General features: G+C 35.2%; 2 protein-coding genes across 2 annotated transcripts in view; one reads left to right on the forward strand and one right to left on the reverse strand.

The window, feature by feature from the left end:
- LOC307068793 (disintegrin and metalloproteinase domain-containing protein 2-like) overlaps positions 1 to 2,496 on the forward strand; it is a gene marked incomplete at both ends in the record, with an annotated part of 77,243 nt that extends 74,747 nt beyond the window's left edge. The window contains one exon of the mRNA XM_079726822.1: positions 2,294 to 2,496. Coding sequence (XP_079582948.1) covers positions 2,294 to 2,496 — 203 coding nt within the window. The remainder of the gene's footprint in view (positions 1 to 2,293) is intronic.
- Positions 2,497 to 5,923: 3,427 nt separating this feature from the next.
- The window catches only part of LOC307068606 (disintegrin and metalloproteinase domain-containing protein 5-like), a gene marked incomplete at both ends in the record, with an annotated part of 136,110 nt that continues 122,460 nt past the window's right edge, over positions 5,924 to 19,573 (reverse strand). The window contains 4 exons of the mRNA XM_079726556.1: positions 5,924 to 6,039; positions 11,690 to 11,742; positions 17,182 to 17,232; positions 18,489 to 18,651. Of these exons, the coding sequence (XP_079582682.1) occupies positions 5,924 to 6,039; positions 11,690 to 11,742; positions 17,182 to 17,232; positions 18,489 to 18,651 (383 nt within the window). The remainder of the gene's footprint in view (positions 6,040 to 11,689; positions 11,743 to 17,181; positions 17,233 to 18,488; positions 18,652 to 19,573) is intronic.

The following is a 19,573-nucleotide window of genomic DNA, read 5'->3' on the forward strand; positions in this document are numbered from 1 at the left end:
AGCTAAATTTGAGATACTGAGGAATAAAATTTGATCTCAGATAAAAATTGTCAAGCGTATGTAAACCCCTCTGTTAAGACCTCAGAAAAACTTAAAGTGATGCCTCTTAGACACCTTCATCTATCAATATACAAAAAGCCTTCTAAGTATTGTACTGGACTGCCTCTTAAAAACTCTCAAACAATAAGGTTACTATGAGTGTTAAATAGGTTATTTTATAGCAGCCTCACCAGAGTCCAATATAGACAGATTTATGTAAAAAAGATTTGTGGGTGTGGTTTCATTTAATGGGGTGTATTTTTTATTTAATACACAAGAAATCCATACATTTTTAAGGAATTACATCAGTCAGACTGAAAACGGTCAAGATAATACATATGTTCTTCAAGTCCAATCAATTATGGGTAAAAGTAGACTGATAAAGCTACTCTAATGTAAAAAGGGTTATAAGGGCTACTCCTTATGGAAAAGGAATTATAAATCATAGGGTATAACCAAGAAATCAGAAGCCCAAACTTCATGATTTGTGCATTTGTGATTTTTGAAAATCACCACCAACAAAAATAACAGCAACAAGAAATACAGATGTATATGGTTTCACAGGTTAATTCTGGCAAGTTTTTGCAAGGCAGAAATACCATTTTTAAAAGTAGCAGTGGAAGTGACTCCTGTCACCTCACTGTATGAGGAAAACATATCCCTGATGACAAATCCAGAAGAAAGTTAACAAAGAAAAAATTACAGAACAATATACTTCATAAACATAAATGTAAGCATTCATTTGAAAGTCAATCAGTGCAATTCACCAAATGCAGAATTTTTTAAATGTGTATCATTTTCTCTTTTGATGCATAAAAGTCATTTGACAAAATTCAACACCTATTTATGAATTTTTTAAAGGCAACAAACTACCAACAGAAGCAAACTTCATTAATATGATAAAAAGCATCAACAAAAAAATTTTAGCCAATATATCTTATGATAAAATACATTGTTTTTTCCAAAATTTGAGAGCAAGGCAATGAAGTCTGCTCTCACCATGTCAATATTTTACCCTAAGCCCTAGCCAGTGCAATAAGTAAAGAACAAAAAATCAGGAGCATGAAGATTAGAAAGGATGAAATTAGACTGCAGATGATATGATTAATTACATCAAAAATCCTAAGGACTCTACAAAAATACTTCTAGAAGTAATAAAAACCTTTCGAAAGGTCAAAGAAAATGTTTAAAAGTGGATAGTATTGCTATATACTAGCAGCAGTAAATGAAAACCAACTTAAAATCAGTACCATCTACAATACTATCAAAATATAAAATATTAGGAATAAGTTTAACAAAAGATGTGCAAGACTGAAACTAAAACAAAAATGCAGATAGATGCTAAACATACAAGTAAATGGAGAAATATGCCATGCTCACCTATTGGAAAGTTTATTATTGCCAAGATGTCAATTCTCACCACATTAAATCTATAGATAAAAATAATCATAAAAGCATGAAACATTTTAGATATCAACAATTTGATTCTAAAATACACACAAAAGTGCTTAGAATAGCGAAAGAGCTCTGAAAAAGTACAACAAAGTAGGACAACTTAGTCTATTTGCCTTATATTAAATTTAGAATAATATAGATTTAGTATATAGTTACAGTAATCAAGAAAAGTACAAAGATAGTTCAACGGGAAAGGAAAGTCAGTTCAAAACATTGTATTCTAACAACTGGATATCCACATAAGGCCAAATGAATCTCAAAATTACAACTTACTTCACAATTCATGTGGGATAGACGATAAATCTAAATGTAGAAGCTAAAACTATTCTTGAAAGAAACACGGGAAATGTCTACATGACCTTGAGATAAGCAATTAATTTCTTAGATGAAACATGAAAATAAATACCAATGCAATAAAAGAAAAGAATTTGGACTTCATTGAAATGCTATTACATATGCAATATTTCTTACAAAAAAAATTGAGTATTGAGGGAAAATTCAGTTCTTCCTGGGATCACACTATAATTCTTTTTGTCTGTATTATGAGATAGATCTGAAAAGAGATTACATGGAATAGAAGGTTCTTAATAAACAAGCAAGGAATATAGGACTATTATGTAAGAGAAGAGTCTAACTTTGAGCACTTAGGATGTCAACTTATCCACTTTATATAAAATATGTTAATTATAAAATTATTAAATGTTTAAACATTTTATTCTAATAGTCATATTAAAATGCAGAAATGGTTTTGCTATATTCCTGGTAGTTGCTTTCAAATCACTGGTGTTTTCTCTCCTAGACAGGCGCTATATTGAGAATGTTTACTATTCCAAACCTACGAGATGGCCATTTTTCTTACTCATTCCTTTTTTCATTATTCTCTGTGTACTGATTGTTACACTGGTAAAAGTTTATTTGCAAAGAAAAAAATGGAGAACTGAGGACTATACAAGCGATGAGTATATTAATTTTATATTTAAGATTCATTACTTTTGTAATTAGTTGGCCTACATAGTAACTTATCAATAAATAACATTATGGTGGTATAACTAGTAATAATTCCGATTATATATTTATCTTTATATGGAAATTTAATATGTAATATATTAATGATCAATATAATGAATAATAAATTTCTTTAACCTTAAAACAACTTGGAGTGTGTTAAGGGTAAATTTAAGTAGAAATAATTTCTAATTAGTGTTTATCTACCTCCTTTTACTATTTGATCTTAATTATTAAATATGTATTAAATATTATTACTTTACTTTTTAATATTTATATATTTCAAAGAGTTTTGCATACACTATTTTATTAAAACATAGCATGGAAATTTAGGAGAGTAGTTAAGCTTTAAGGCACTTAAATAAATTGAGAGGCAGCCAGAGTTGGAAAAGATTAGAAATTAATATATAATAGTAAAACTGAAAAATCTAGATATAGCCATGGCTAACCTACAGAAAAAAATTTTTAATTAAATAACTTTATAAATATCTGAAAATATGCTTCAAGAATAAAACAAATATTAAAATTGGTTTATTTCCTTTCATGGAAATTGCTATAAAATAATTTCTGCCTTTGAGTTTTACATCTATGCCCTTCATCTTAATTAAAATGAAATGAATTTTATTCAAATATTTAAAGAAGTTTATTGAAGTATTTAAAGTTGATAAGATAATACTAATTAAAAGAGAATACATTTCATAGAAATATTTTGAAAAGTTTATGTAAAATTGCTGAAGTAATATGTAACACATAAAATTTTCACATAATTCAGATAATATTTAAACATATTAAAGGAATTTTCTTATATTAGATGACTTTATTGTGGAAAAACTGGGCAGAATATGAATGGTAAAAAAAAGTGTAAAACTATTTAGCTAATAATGTTATGAATATAAATATGATCTGAGTTCATTTCCAGGTAAACTTATATTACTTTGCTTTTTTCTCATATTAGTCTTTCTTACCAGTTAAGAGGTGCTCTTGGTGGTAAGATATTCTTAAGTAGTGACTGCTCCCAGATCTCAGATAGGGATTCAAAACTATTTCAATACTGATAAATGGTACAGAGGTTTGTAGAACCATCTTTGAGGAAAATACAATTTTAAATGATTATTTTTATTTTTAAATATATAGGCAACAGGAAGGTGACAGTGAGACCAAAGACTAGCCTGGAAAACAAAGAATTCATGGTATCACAGTAAGTATCAACTATTTTAGGATGAGAGGAAGAAACAAACAGAAAATTCAACGTATTAGATAGAAATAATATAAATGTATATTAAATGAAGATAGTAATATAGCTGCATATAATAAAAATCAAATTGAGGCATATTTTTCAATATTGTAAGCTATATCATAGACATGGTAAATCTGTCACCTAAAATATGTCTTGGAGTGCTATCTTTTCTCTTTTTTTCTAACAATGCTTAGTTCTTTAGCATTTGTGTATTCAAAATGTTGGTTACAAATAAATTATTGATACATGATAGAACTCTACTTCAAAATAAGTGTACCCTCATGCCATTTGTTGAATTAATCATCATTTTTAACTTAATTGATCATACAGGTGACTCTCCCTCCTTTATTTATTCTACCAGAGTAATTATCTTTGATGGACAGGAAAAATGGAAAAGAAAACGTACATGCCTTGCCTGATTACCTGGGATTCAAAACCTGTGCATTTTGTCTTTCATCTGTCAAGAAAAGATAGAAGTTTTCATATATAACATAATACCACAAATAACTTATTTGCAAGGAATGCATGTTTATGAGTTTTTATATTACATATTTCTTATTTTTAAAGTTACCTCATATTAATTCTGTTAATCAGTAGGCATTAACTCTGTTAATGAGTAGGCATGAGGTAAGGAAAGTTTATAATATAATACATGCAATACCATGATTAAAGGCCACTGTTATTTAAGTTGCAACGGTGTGTGGCTGTGTTATACTCTCATGGTCCATAACCAATCAAAAGACAACAATAAAAATTTTTTAAATTTGGAAAAAAATGTCAATTATACACTGCTTATAAAAGACAATTTCAGTTATATAAAGGTTCAAAGTAAAAGACAGATATATATACCATGGAACTTTAAACAAAAGAAAGCTTGGTAGACTTTTAACACAAAAAGCATTAGTAGATATAAAGAAGAACATATCATAGTGCAAAAGGTAAATCTAAGAAGAAGCTACAATAATATAAATGTGTGAGTCAGGGTTCTCCAGAGAAACAGAAGCAATAGGAGTTATATAGATAGATAGGGGGGGTGGGAGGGATGAGGAAATTTATTATAGGAATTGGCTCACATGGTTCTGGAGGCAAAGAAGTCCCAAGATCTGCCATCTGCAAGCTGGAGAGCCGGGAAAGGACTGGTAGCGTAATTCAGTGTGAGTCTGAAGGCCTGAGAAATGGGGGGCCAATGATGTAAGTCCCAATCTGAGTCCAAAACCCTGAGGACCAGGAGTGCCCGTGGGTGTCCCAGGATAGAAGGTGGATGTCTCAGCTCAAGCAGAAAGCAAATTGACCTTCCTCTACATTTTTGTTCTGCTCAAGCCCTCAAAAGATTGAATGATGCCCACTCGAATTGGTAAGGGTAGTCTCTCCTTCACTCAGTCTAATGATTCAAATACTAATCTCTTCCCAAGACACACAGACACACCAAGAAATAATGTTTTATCAGACATTTGAACATCCCTAAGTTGACACATGAAATTAACCATGACAAGTCTCCCCCATGTCAACTTGGCACCCATATGCATCTCCTTAAGCCATACTTAATCTCCAAATAAAGGTCATAACTCTGCCTAAAGTGATATAACTATCCTGCATACAACCAAAAATGCCCTAATTTCTTTCCAGAAGAGGAGATAAAACCCCTGAGTGATGTTTACTCTCCTCCTGATATTTTATAACTTAAATACTATGATGTAAAATTTAAAATATTTAAATACTTATATAAAGTCGATACATGATAAAGGAATAAGAGAGGAAAGAAAGCAAAGATATTTGCTTAATATATGTTTATATACAGACAAATGTATTCATAACAAAATGAGGAGAATATACTTGCGAAAATACAGTCTGCATTTCTGTAACTAGTCACATGGTTGTAGCTGGTATTTATAACTACCTTCTTCTACTCTCCACTCTGCGTTCCCTTTGACTTCATCAAGCACCTGAGCTGCTTTGCTGACCCAACCTTCATTTCTGAAAGGTCTGCACCATTAGGAATCCTTTCTGGATGGAGTTGTAGTTCTTCATTGACCTTAATTACAGAGCACGGTAATACTAGGAGACATTCCATGGGATTTCCTGTATTTCATACATACTCTTCCTTACCTCCATTGTTGAGTAGTAGTCCAGTTCCCTTTGGTAGTCAAGATCATTAACCACAGCCAATACCTTACCTCCCTTGTTTTCCTATTGATCATGAGGTATGAGGAACCGAAGTAGCCATGTAGCAATCTTAATTCCAATTAAAGATATTACTGTTGTGTTTCCTGGCAAAAGCATTCTTCCCTCTGGGACTAAGACCTCTAGGCCAACAGAACTTAAAGTCGGGAAACAGGAAGCAAACATTTTGCTAGTGGATCACTTGGGGTAATAGTGAGCGGTGCCACTCCTCTTTCCACCCTTCAATTCCTGGACCCATGAATCCTGGTTATTGGAGAAACAGCATCATATATTGGACAGTCTTCTGGAGAACCTTGCCCCGGCCCTGAAAAACACTGCCACCTAGCCAGCACTGTAATAGAGTGTTCAAAAGGCCATTCCACCATTCTATCAAGCCAGCAGCTTCAAGATGGTGGGGAAAGAGTGAATTCCATGAGCCCAGGGCCACTGCTGGAATTCTTTTGCTGTGAAGTTAGTTCCTTGATCAGAAGCAATGCTGCATAGAATACTGTGACGGTGTGTAAGTCATTCTGTCGATCAATGGATGGCAGTTTTGGCAGAAGCATTACATACAGGGAAGGTAAATCTGAACCCAGAGTGTCTATTCCAATAAGGAAAAAACACTGTCCCTTCCTTGATGGAAGTGGTCCAATGTAATCAACCCACCACCAGGTAGGTGGCTGATCATCCTGAGAATGGTGCTGTATCCTGAGCTCGGTGTTGGCCTCTGCTGCTGGAAGATTGGGCACTCAGCAGTGGTGCTGCCAGGTTGCTAAGCCCATCCTCTGCCACCATGATCACTTTATTCATTAGCCCATTTGGTGATAACAGGCATGGCTAGGAAATAGGCTGACTAGTATCCACAAAATGGGTCATCGTTTCCACCTGATTATTAAAATTGTCCTCTGTTGAGATCACCCTTAGTGAACATTCACATGGGACACAATCATCTTCTTGTTTCTTGCCCATTCAGAGAGGTCTAGCCACATACTTCTTCCCCAAATAATTTTGTCAGCAGTTTTCCATTTATGTTCCTTCCAAGTCCCTCATCATACAGCCAAACCACTGGCTACAGCCCAGAACTGGTATATAATCATATGTCTGGCTATTTCTCCTTCCAAGCAAATTGCACAACCAGGTACACTGCCTGAAGTTCTGCCCTTTTAATAGGATTTCCTTTCGCCACTATCCTTCAAGGATGTCCGAGAGAGGGGCTGTAGGGCTACTGCTCTCCACTTTCAAGTGGTGCCTGCACACCAGGCAGAATCATCTGTAAACTAGGCCCAAGTCTTGTCTTCCTCTGTCAACTGATTATAGGGAACTCCTTATGAGTCCATAAATGCAAGCTGAGAGAAGGCACTGCAGTGGTAGTTGGGACTATAGGCATTTATTTATTCCACTGCTTCTTGTAACTTACCTGTGCCTTCAGGGCCTGCTTGGGCCTGATCACAGTTACCATTTCCATTTGATGATGGAATGTTCCTGTGCAGCCCAATTTTATGACTTGGTGGTCAGAAAACACTTAGTTTATGATCAACAGCTGAGGTTGCAGTATAATTTGGTGGCCTATGGTCAAGTGTTCAGTCTCTACTAAGGCTCTACCAGTAGCTGACCAAAAGTTGTTTTTGAAAAGGAAAATAGATCTCTTTAGATTATGTCAGGGCCTTTCTCTATAATCCTAATGGCCTGCACCGTGATACACATATGGGGCCTGCCAGAGGCTCCAAACAGCACACCTGCCACTTCCCACTTCAAGTACCATTGGATCTGCTGGCTTATGTGGCCCGAGTGGAAGAGCAGCTTGCATTGTAGCCTGGACCTGTTGCAGAGCCTTCTCCTGCTCTGGGCCCCATATAAAACTAGCAGCTTTATGGGTCACTTGGCAAATGGGTTGGAGAAACTCACTCAAATGCGGAATATGCTGTCTCCAAAATTCAAAGAAGCCCATTAGGCATTGTACCTCTTTCTTGGCTATAGGACTGTCCAGAATCAAAAATTTATCTTTCACCTTAGAACGAGTATCTCAACAGGCCCCACACCACTGATCTCCTAGAAATTTCACTAGAAATCGAGATAGATGGCCCCAAAATTTTAGTCGGATTTATTTCCCACCTTCTGACAGCAAATGTCTTAATGATAAGTCTAGAGTAGCTGCTACTTCTCACTCACTAGGTCCAATCAACATCATGTTATCAATGTAATGGACCAGTATGATATCTTGTGAAAGGGAAAGGTGATCAAGATCTATATTATGACATAGGGCTAGAGAGTTGATAGACCCCGGGTAGGTAGGACAGTGAAGGTGTATTGCTGACTTTGCCTGCTGACAGAAATTGCTGCATAACAGGGACCAGAGGATGTGTTAATTTGCTCAAGCAATGAAACCACAACTGGTACGGCAGATGCAATTGGAGTCAGCCCCTGGTTAAGCTTAATGTAATCCATGCTTATTCTCCAAAATCCATCTGTCTTCTCTGCAGGCTAAATAGGAGAGTTGAATGAGTATGTGGTGGGAACCACCACCTGTACATCTTTCAAGTCCTCGATGGTGACACAAACCTCTGAATCTCTTTCTCTAAATTAAATCAGAGGAGGTTGGACATTTACAACTTGCTCATCATGGCTATTTTTGGTCTATGTTTTGGCCAACGAACCAAACTGTTAGAGCACTTTTAACCCCTAAGCTGCAGCATTAAATGCAGAATCTCTTCTTAGTGAGCCCATGTCAATACATTTGGCTTGATGCAAGTTTATGTTCCTTCCACTGTTATCTCACACCCTTAATATCCCTTCCCACAGAGCTTCTCTCGATGTCTGCTTATATAAATCAGAGAACTCAATTAGTTCTTTTGGAGTGTAGTTCACCTCACCTTCAGGAATCTGCTTAGACTGAGTCTAGTTATAGGTCTAGAAGCAAAGATGGATGGTGGGGGTCAGTCCTGAGGAGAATCAGCAGTGTCTTGAGTCCAAGACCATTTCCTCAGGGTTAATTCCCTCAAATTGAGGCGGAAAGGCTGAGACCACCGTGGGTGGAGACAGCACTGTGGGTGAGAAGGTCAATTCCACTGGGATTGGGGAGAATACTTTTGCTGAGGATGGGGAGGCCAATATCAATGAGGCTGGGAGGCCTCTTCCACAGTGAGGACTCATCAGGATTTAGGGGCTCAATGTCCTTAGCTTCAACAGCATCTTCCAACACATCCCCATCCCACCTTATAGGGTCTCATTCTTTCCCAATGAATGCCCTCACTTTGACAACAGACACCCTGTGAGGCTAGGAGGTCAACTTGCATTATAAATCAGCCAGGATGAGGTTCTCCATTTAATTTTCAGCAATTTCAGCCCTGGGGCTATAGGAGATAAGTCCTTTCTTCAGGGCACACCTGGAAGCCTTTATGTCATTTACACAACACTTGACCTGGGAATTCAGGTCTCTGAACTTATCTTTTTCTTTCCCTATGTTGTCCAGCAACATTAGGAGAAATCAACCAATGTTATTATATTCCTTAGTTTTCCAAAAATGTTCAAAAATATAGTCACGTGGCTCCTTTCTTCCTATAAGTGGTTGATTAGAAGTATCCAAAGCAGATATTTTGCATATCTCTATAAACAGCATCTTTTTTTTTTTCAGTCTTTATTGAATTTCTTATAATATTGCTTCTGTTTTATGTTTTGGTTTTTTGGCCACAAGGCATGTGGGATCTTAGCTCCCTGACCAGGGATCGAATGCACACCCCTTCATTGGAAGGCAAAGTCTTAACCACTGGACCACCAGGGAAGTTCCTGAGTCAATAGCATCTTTAAACTGAATCAGATTACAAAGCCAGTTCCAGGAATCCCAAAACCAATTCAGAAAACTCATCCTTTAAGTCCCCAAATCTGTATAGTCAGTTAGGGTTTCCAGAGAAACAGAACAAACAGGAGATTATTATATATATATATATATATATATATATATATATATATATATATAGAGAGAGAGAGAGAGAGAGAGAGAGAGAGAGAGAGAGAGAGAGAGAGAGAGAGAGAGAGAGAGATGAGATTTATTATAGGAATTGGCTCATGTGGTTATGGAGGCCAAGAAATCCCATGATCTGCCATCTACAAACTGGAGAACCAGGAAAGCTGATGATGAATTCCGCCCAAGTCTGAAAGTCTAGAATGGGAATGGGGGTGGTGACAGTATAAGTCCCAGTCTGAAAAGCACGAGGGCCAATGTCTGAAAGCAGGAGAAAATAGAAGTCTCAAATCAAGCACAGAGCAAATTCACTCTTCCTCTGTCCTTTTATTCTATTCAGGAGCTCAATGGATTAGATGCTGCCCACCAGCATCCTTGAGAATGGTCTTTACTCAGTCTTCTGACTCAGATGCTAATCTCTTCCAGAGACTCCCTCACAGAAACATTCAGAAATAAAGTTTTAATCAGCTATCTGGACATCCCTTAGCCCAGTTAAGGTGACACAAAAAATTAAAAGTCACAAAAATTATAATATTTTATAAATCTTAGTATAACTTCAATACACATAAAGCAAATTATTGTCAGAAAAAAATTAGAAAAATCAACAAATACAGTGAGGGATTTGAAAAATATGATGAAAATACATGACCTACCTCGGGCTTCCCCGGTGGCGCAGTGGTTGAGAGTCCGCCTGCCGATGCAGGGGATACGGGTTCGTGCCCTGGTCCGGGGGGATCCCACATGCCACGGAGCGGCTGGGCCCGTAAGCCATGGCCGCTGAGCCTGCGCGTCCGGAGCCTGTGCTCCGCAACAGGAGAGGCCACAACAGTGAGAGGCCCGCGTACCGCAAAACAAACAAACAAAAAACACATGACCTACCTCATATAGAGAACAGTATACCCAACCTCTGCAAAATACACATTTTAAATATGTATAAAAGATTTAATGATATATACCACATGCTTAGGTATAAAATAACTCTTAACCAATTTCTCATGACTGAAATATTTCAAATTATGTTCTCTAACGAAAGTTAATTTAAGACAAATATATTATAAAAATATTAAAATCCCCAAATATTTGATATACTTTTCTAATTAATCCATGGATCAAAGAGGAAAATTCAATGAAAATTAAAATATTCTTTGGTACATACTATAAAAATACTAAAGAAAAATCCATGACATAGGTAGGTCTTGCTTAGCAGGAATCTAAGCCATCTGAAAACTGTTGACACAAATAATCAATAATGAATTTATAATAAGGAATAGAGGGGGAAAGGGGTGGGGTGGGAGGAATTGGGAGACTGGGACTGACACACATACATTGATACTATGTATAAAATAGACAACTGATGGGATCATACTGTATAGCACAGGGAATTCTACCTAATGCACTGTGGTAATCTAAATGGGAGGGAAGTCCAAAAGGGAGGGGATATCTCTATGAGTATGGCTGATTCATTTTGTTGTGCGGTGGAGGCTAACATAACGTTGTAAAGCAACCATACTCCACTAAAAATTAATAAATAAAAACAAAAGGAATCTGAATACACTAAAGCGGGTATACAGCTTTCAAAGAGGAGAAGCAGTAACAAGGGAAACACTGGATTCAACTCCTAGCTTAGTAAATGCCACTGGGACAAGTCACAGGCTAGCTGAAGTTTAGAAGCTCTTCAAGGAAGGAGGAAGGTAAGGCTTCTGGGGGTGGGGAGGAGATTCAGGTCAACCTAAAGAGCAGAAAGGAAAAGGGTTGCTCTCTATCCCTGGGTCATGAGGCACAACTGACGGGCCCTCAGGGCTTTATGGGGTGAGGGTCTTTGGCTGCTTTTAACTGATTCAGAGTCTTTTCTGGATTCAAGTTAGAGTAGATAGGTTGGAAGCTGGAACTGAAAATACAGAGAAAACACCAGACATAATTCAGGTGATTCACGTGCAGATGATTTATTATTTCATAATTTAAACCCTCAGCAGTGACAACAGAGGCGAGGGAGAAATATGTTTTTTTCCTTCTTGGTTTAGGCCAGTTTCTGGTGATTTATTTGGTACCATCCTCTCTTCAGGCCAAGATTGTTAGAGACTGTTACTGTGAGGGAAAACAAGACAAAGCACAACACAAAATACCAGTGTTATTTATTTATTTATTTTGGAGCCCACATATTTCTAACACAAGAATTTATTTAAAAGGCATGGAAAACTGAAGAGAAAGGATGAAGAAAATAAAAATTGATTCCAGAAAAAAACAATCATCTGTTACCTTCAACTGCAAATATTCTTAGTCTTCTACTAGAGTGGCTTCCTAAAATATCCTAAGTGTTTATCTATTTTTGGTAACTATTTAGGTCAATAAAGCAAAGTGCCTTTAAATTTCCATTCTAAGTATATAAACTGACTTTAGAATAAAAAAGAAAAATTGTGATGTTTCTAAGTACAATCACATTTAATAAAAGATAAAACACCAACATATACACACACATGCGTCTGTACATCTATATATATTGAAATATTTTAAAATGATCATCGTAGGTGCTAAGATTAATGATGATTTTTTAAATTCTTTTGAATATTTTTAAATGAATGTTCATTACTTGTACTGCTACAATAAGAGACAGAATGATTCACCCACTCACAAGCACGTGCAATTTACTGAATAAATCAAGAGAAGAGAGTCAAGGTAAGATTTGGGTATCCCAAGCTCTCCGGACTAAAAAGAATCTTATTGTCATTAAAATCTAAAATAATCCATCAGAATTATGAATAATGAACACAGTTAAGCATAAAATAGAGTCAAAATGTTTGTTGTAAACCTCAGAACAAAACTGAAAACGATAAAATATTTTTGGAACCAAGAAAATAATGTTTAAAAAACAGGAATTTATTAACATTAGGCTAGGTCTAAACTCCCAACTTACATAACAAAAAAATCAGTGGAGAGAGAGAGATGGGAGAAGGTAAACGTATACTAAGCATCCCTCATACTAAAGGAAGTCTCAAAAATGCCTCTTAGCCCTTACTTTTATATTATATATTTTTCTTTCTATGCCATACTCATTTAAGAAACAGCTCATTACTAAGTGACACAGTGGAAAATACAGAAAATTCAATACGATAGTGAAAGAAAGTAAAATTTAAGATATGTTATAACTAGAAAGCACATCACTCAAATGTACAAATGACTAAAAATAACTAACTTATGAAGGTTACAACTTGATACAAATGGATTGGTGGTGATCATTACAATCAGGTAATTTGGCAGTAGATATCAAAAAGCAAGAGTGTAAATATTATATTTATGCATTAATCAATCTCTCTTCTAGGGATTTATCCTGAGGCTATAATTTATATAGCCTTTATAATTTATTAATTATTTAGACTATTATAATTTATATAATAATATAAGGATGTTTATTACAGGGTGTTCATAATACAGAAAAACTGGAAGTAGTTTACATATTCATAATAATGGATTTTTTAAATGTTATTTTTCTTTTTTTTTTCTTTTTTTTTTGTGGTACACGGGCCTCTCACTGTTGTGGCCTCTCCCGTTGCGGAGCAAAGGCTCCAGACACGCAGGCTCCGGATGCACAGGCTCAGTGGCCATGGCTCACGGGCCTAGCCGCTCCGCGGTATGTGGGGTCTTCCTGGACCAGGGCATGAACCCGTGTCCCCTGCATTGGCAGGTGGACTCTCAACCACTGTGTCACCAGGGAAGCCCTATTTTTCATTTTTAAGTTGAATACTATTTGTCACAAAATGATGATGTAGGCCTAGATTTTAGGATATAAAAGTTTCCCATAACAGTCTCTAAGTAAAAAAAAAAAGTACAAATAGGTAATTTTATGTTTATTCTTTAGAAAAATTTTTTAAGAATATATACATCTATATTGTTAATGGAACTTTTCTTTGGGTATTGTGATTATGAGAAATTTATCTTTAATTCATATACCTACCGAGGTATTTTAGATATTTTAATAAATACTTGATAATCATTAAAAATCAGAGAGATGCGTTTTGAAAATAAAAAGATCTATATTTTAACTAATTGTTAGTTCTAAAGTTTACCTGGTTATCCCTACTTTCCTTGCATATGAATTTCAGAATCTTTTTCTCAATTTTTCCTACCCTTTTATATAAAAAATATTTAGTGAATTTATGTTAAATATACAAAAGCTTACCTATATATAGATTATTGATATTTGAAAAGAAAAGAATAAGATTTAAAGTTAAAAGTATAAAAAAAGAATTAAAGCCAGCAGATTCAAATTAAATGGAAAAGGAAAAAAAAAATTTAGGTAATTAGACTCAAAATTTATGGAAAATCTCCTTTGCAAAATTCTAGGAAATAAAAGTTCCGTTATAATATAAAGTAAATATAAAATGTAAGCATGATAGTTCTAAAAATGAAAATTAAAGTTATAAACAATTGAAACCTGATAGCTTTAGAAGATGCTAAACTGCTGAACTGTAATAAAAGTATTAAAGTAATAAAATATATGCTCGTGCCTGCAGTGTGTGACAGTCCTTGTTGCTTGATATTCTAACCAACACTTGAGGTTGCCTGTTCTTTTAATTTTAGCCACTCTTATAGGTGTGTAGGGGACACTCGTTTTTATTTTAATTTGTCTATTTCTGATGATTAATGATGTTGAGCAATTTTTCATGTTTTGAGCTCCTTTGATATCATCTTTTGTGAAGCGTCTTTTCAAATATTTTGCCTATTAGGCTTTCCCGCGTTTTGTTACTGGTTTACAGGGATTCTGTATATATTCTGAGTATGAGTCCTTTATTGGAAATATGTATTACAGACATCTTCTCCCACACTGTGGCTTCCCTTTTCCCTTTCATAAGGGTGTCTTTTGTGAAGCAAAACTTCCTCAAGGTTTAAAAATTTTATTCTACTGTGCTTAAGAACACTTAAATGAGATCTACTCTCTCAACAAAAATTTAAGCATACAACATTTTTAACAATAGGGATAACGTTGTACAGCAGATCTCTAGATTTTGCACAATTGAGACTTCATTCTCATTGATTAGCGACATCCCACTTTCCTGTCATCCCAGCCTGAGGCAACAACCATCCTCCTCTCAGTTCTAGGAGCTTCACTATTTGAGATATCTTAAGTGGAATCATGCAGTTATTTGTCCTTCTGTGACTGGCTTATTTCACTCAGCATAATGTCCTCAAGGTTCATCTATGTTGTCATAGATGCAGGATTTCCTTCTTTTTAATGGCTGAACAACATTCCATTATATGTATATACCACATTTTCTTTATCCATTCATCCAATGATGGACATTTAGCTTGTATTCACATCTTGACTATTGTAAGTGGTGCTGCAATGAACACAAAAATGCTAATACCGCTTTGAGATCCTGATTTCAATTCTTCCGGAAAAATATCCAGAAGTAGGATTGCTGGGTCATACAGTAGTTCTATTTTTAATTTTTTGAGGAATCTCCAACAGTTTTGCACAGTGGCCACAATATCTTACATTCCCATCAACATTGTACAATGATTCCAATTTCTCCACATCCTTGCCAACACTTGTTGACTTTTGTGGGGTTTTTTAAATAATAGCCATTCTAACAGGTGATATACCTCATATGGTTTTGATTTGAATTTCCCTGATGATTAGTGACCTGAGCTATCTTTTCCTATATCTGTTGGCCGTAAGTATGGTATTTTGAGAGAAGCATCTATTCAAGTCTTTAGCCCATTTTAAAATCAGGTTTTATTTTTTTTTTGTATCGATGGTAGGAGTACCTTATGTGTTTTGGTTATTAACCCTTTTTCTGATACATGGTTTACAATATTTTCTCCCATTCCATAGGTTGCCTTTCACTCTATTAAATGTTCCCCTTGCTGTGTGGAAGGCTCTTTAGTTTGATGGAGCCCCACTTGTCTATTTTTTGCTTTTGTTGCCTATACTTTTGGTATCAACCCGAAAATTCATTGCGAAGACCAATGATATGAAGTTTCCCCCCTATGTTTTCTTCTAGGAGTTTTACACTTTGGGGTCACTTTTAATCCACTTTGAGTTGATTTTTGTGTATGATGTAAGGGTTCAATTTCATTCTTTTGCATGTGGCTATCCAGTTTTCCCACCGCCATGTCCCACTGTATATTCTTGGTACCCTTTCAAAGGTCATTTGACCATCTATGTGGGGATTGAATCCTGGGCTCTCTATTCTGTTCCATTGGTCTTTATCACAGTACCATACTGTTTTAATTACAGTAGATTTGCAATATATTTTAAAATCAAGATGTATGATGCGTCCAGCTTTGTTCTTTCTCAAAATGTTTTGGCTATTGAGGGTCCTTTGTGGTTCCACATAAATTTTAGAATTTTTTTTATATCTCTGTGAAAAATGCCACTGGAATTTTGACAGGGGTTTCATTGAATTTGTAGATACCTTTGAGTGGTACGGATATTTTAACAATATTAATTGTTTCAGCCCATGAACACAGGATGTCTTTCCATTTCTTTCACTGCTTTCTTGGCAGGTTGTATGTTTCCAGGAATGTATTCATTTCTTTTTGGTTCTTCAGTTTCTTAGCATACAAATATTCACAGTAATCTTTCATGAACTATAAACTATAAAAAGATTATTTGTATAGTACAATTTGTAATGTCTCCCCTCTTATTTCTGGTTTTATTTATATTAGTCTTCTCTCTTTTTGTGTTAGATGGTCTAGCTAAAGGTTTCTTTCTTTCTTTCTTTTTTCAAAAAACATGCTTACTTTTGTTGATGCTTAAAATTGCTTTTTTCTTCTTCATTTTGTTCATATCTCCTCTGACCTTTACTATTTCCTTCCTTTCACTTACTTTGGGCTTAGTTTGTTCTTTTCTTCATTCCTTGATGTGTAAAGTTCGGTTGTTACTTGGGATCTTAAGACAGTAAAATGAATGAAAACTCCAAGCCTCTATCTTATTAGCAATAATTTTTTCTGAGATAATATTATAACTATAAGCACATCTGACATTTTTATAATATCAATCCTCTTTTTATTGCCAGTAAAATGTCATCAACATATAAGTCCTGTTTACCAAACCTCAAAAAAAAAATAATCCTAAAATTTATGAGGTCATAAATGCTAGTGTGGGTGCACAAAAATCACTCATTTGGTGTAGATCAGGGAGGAGAGGTTGAGACATAATGAAATCAAGTTTTATTGTTTAGCATTATAAAATCACCTACAGTGGGAACCACAAAGAATATTATTAACAAATGTTTTGGTTTCAAGCTAACAATTTTTAAGTGCTCCTTCAATAATGATCAAAAGGTATGATGCCGAATGGTTAATCAACCACTCGTTCTACACTCACCTTGCACTGAGTGACAACTTGCTGTTACTGCTGCTTTCTTCCGACACAGATCTATAACATCAATAAAGTTTATTTTAAATAAGTGGGGGAATTTAAAAATGTTGAACAATTAAGTGACTATTTGAACGAAAAATGTTCTTCAAAGAAACAGAGTGATTCACTACACAAAATGTCTCCTTCCAGCAAAATAAGACAAAACAAATAAAACTGGTACCATCTCAATATTACAACAAATGCCATCAGCCACCTTGCTTTGTTGACAAAATCCTCTCATCCTCATTTTACATTTACTCAATTTTTACAGATAGGCCCCCTGATTCTATGATATCACTAACTCCTCAGGCCAAATTAAAGCAAAACCATAAAGTAGCAGTCAAAAATTTCAGTTAATTTTTCCATATATTTCTACAGATTTCTTTCATCCTCTCGTAACATACTCAGATCTTCTCTTCATATCACTTCTTGGAAGGTAAAACTAGAGGTAAATACCTCTCTGGAAGAATACAGTAAATTATGACTAAGGGGCTCAATAATGATGTTTAAATAGTTGTGTAACTGATTACAGATAATATGGTGATTTCATTTATTAATTTGGTGTACCCAAAAGTTTATGATACATTGGAAAGCTATTATCTCACATTTTATAGAGTTATAGAGAATAATTTTAAGAACATAAAGATTAAATCCCTTGCTCAAGATATCATAGTTAGCAAGATATGCAAGATTTAGGAGTTGAAACTAGGATTTCTGAGGCTAAATATAATTTTCTCACCACTCCATGATGCTTCCTCCTGTCTCATAACCTGATTAGTATGAACTACACATGTAATTTCTAGTTGAGAAATGACTGGACAAATCAGCAATAATTAGGAAAATAAATATTATGCAGGCAGGTTCATAGATATTATATCTAGTTGAGTGGGGTGTTCTGATAAAGTTATTTACCACTGGTCTGAGGATCTATATCTTAAAATTTTATTTATTTACTTTTTAAATGCAGTGTTATTTATTCTCATGAAGCTCATGGACACTATGACTATTTAGACAAAACCAGTGGATTAAGAGGCTGAATAAACCTCCACAATACCCTTGGCACCCATATCTCCTCCTCAAGTGATACTGGTGGTAAAATGAATGGTTTTAGTAATGAGTAAAACCAGAGAAAACATGAAAACACCAAGCTAGTTTGAAATGTATCCCTGGGCCATCCTCAAATTGTTTTACCTACAGTCTTAGCTTATTCCTGATGAAACTTGACTACTTTTTTCTTGACTTATTTAATTTAATAAGAATAAAAACATACATACCTCTCACTTTCAGGTTCTCCTCTGTAGCATAGCTCCCTTATTTTACTCTGGCTTATTATTATAACAGCAATAGTAATGATGAACACAGGTAGAGAAATGTAGAAAATGAGTTGAAATCTGTGTTTTGGATGACTGAGAGATATCTCCCGCAAAAGCTTTTTACCTAGAATGGAAAGCATCCATTTCAAATTATGTCAGAGATTTTATTAACCAAATCAAAAGGTGGAGGGGTATCATTACCAACAATATTCCCCAAAACTAAAAATTTCATTCACATAGACTGTGAATATAATAAAATCTGAAAACCTAAACTAATATATAAAATGGGCTGTTACTAGCGCTTTACTGATGTTTTTGAGTTTTCAAACTTCCACCATATGGTGATTTCCTTGATTGAAGGTAATGTTCTTTCATGGACCACATATTTAATGCTTGCAAATATTTCTTCAATTCTGTTCTGATACAGGGTTTCCGAGGTTCAAACATGTATATCACAAAGAGTACTGGATTGTACCTGTATGTGAGAATTAAATCTGGGGTATCTGGCATTTAATTTCTCTTACATTACTACAATTTTTTTCCTAAAAATTAAAAATCAGTAGTCTCTAAACTTATTTAAGTTTGTTAATCAAATATGTCAAATATGCAGCAATAGGAAATTGTTAAAATGGCTCTAGAATTATTTTATAGAATGCATGGCTAAGCTTGGCTTTGACCCACTTCTGACTGACTAGTGCTAATGTCTACATTTTCTTCATCTGTTCTTGTAGATTCTCAGGTGACATCTGCATTCACCTTTCTGGATTCATAATGTACCGAGTTCTTCTCTCTCCACAACTTGTTGGTATGCTTCCTTTTATTTGATACAAACTGTGACTCTATCACTTCTTTGCCACACTGGAGGAGCTGACAGTCAGAAGAGCAACTCCCCAGCTACAGTGTGGATGATCGCTGAGGCTCAAAATACTCCTCTTACTACTGTCCCAGCACTTCTCCCTTTTTCCCCATGTGTTTGTTTTAAGCGAGTTCAAGGTAGGAGCAACATTTTCTTTTTCAGTCAGCTTTGTGCATGCGCTTGGGGTTCC

Source organism: Hyperoodon ampullatus (assembly GCF_949752795.1).
Source record: "Hyperoodon ampullatus genome assembly, chromosome: 20".
NCBI lineage: Eukaryota > Metazoa > Chordata > Mammalia > Artiodactyla > Ziphiidae > Hyperoodon > Hyperoodon ampullatus.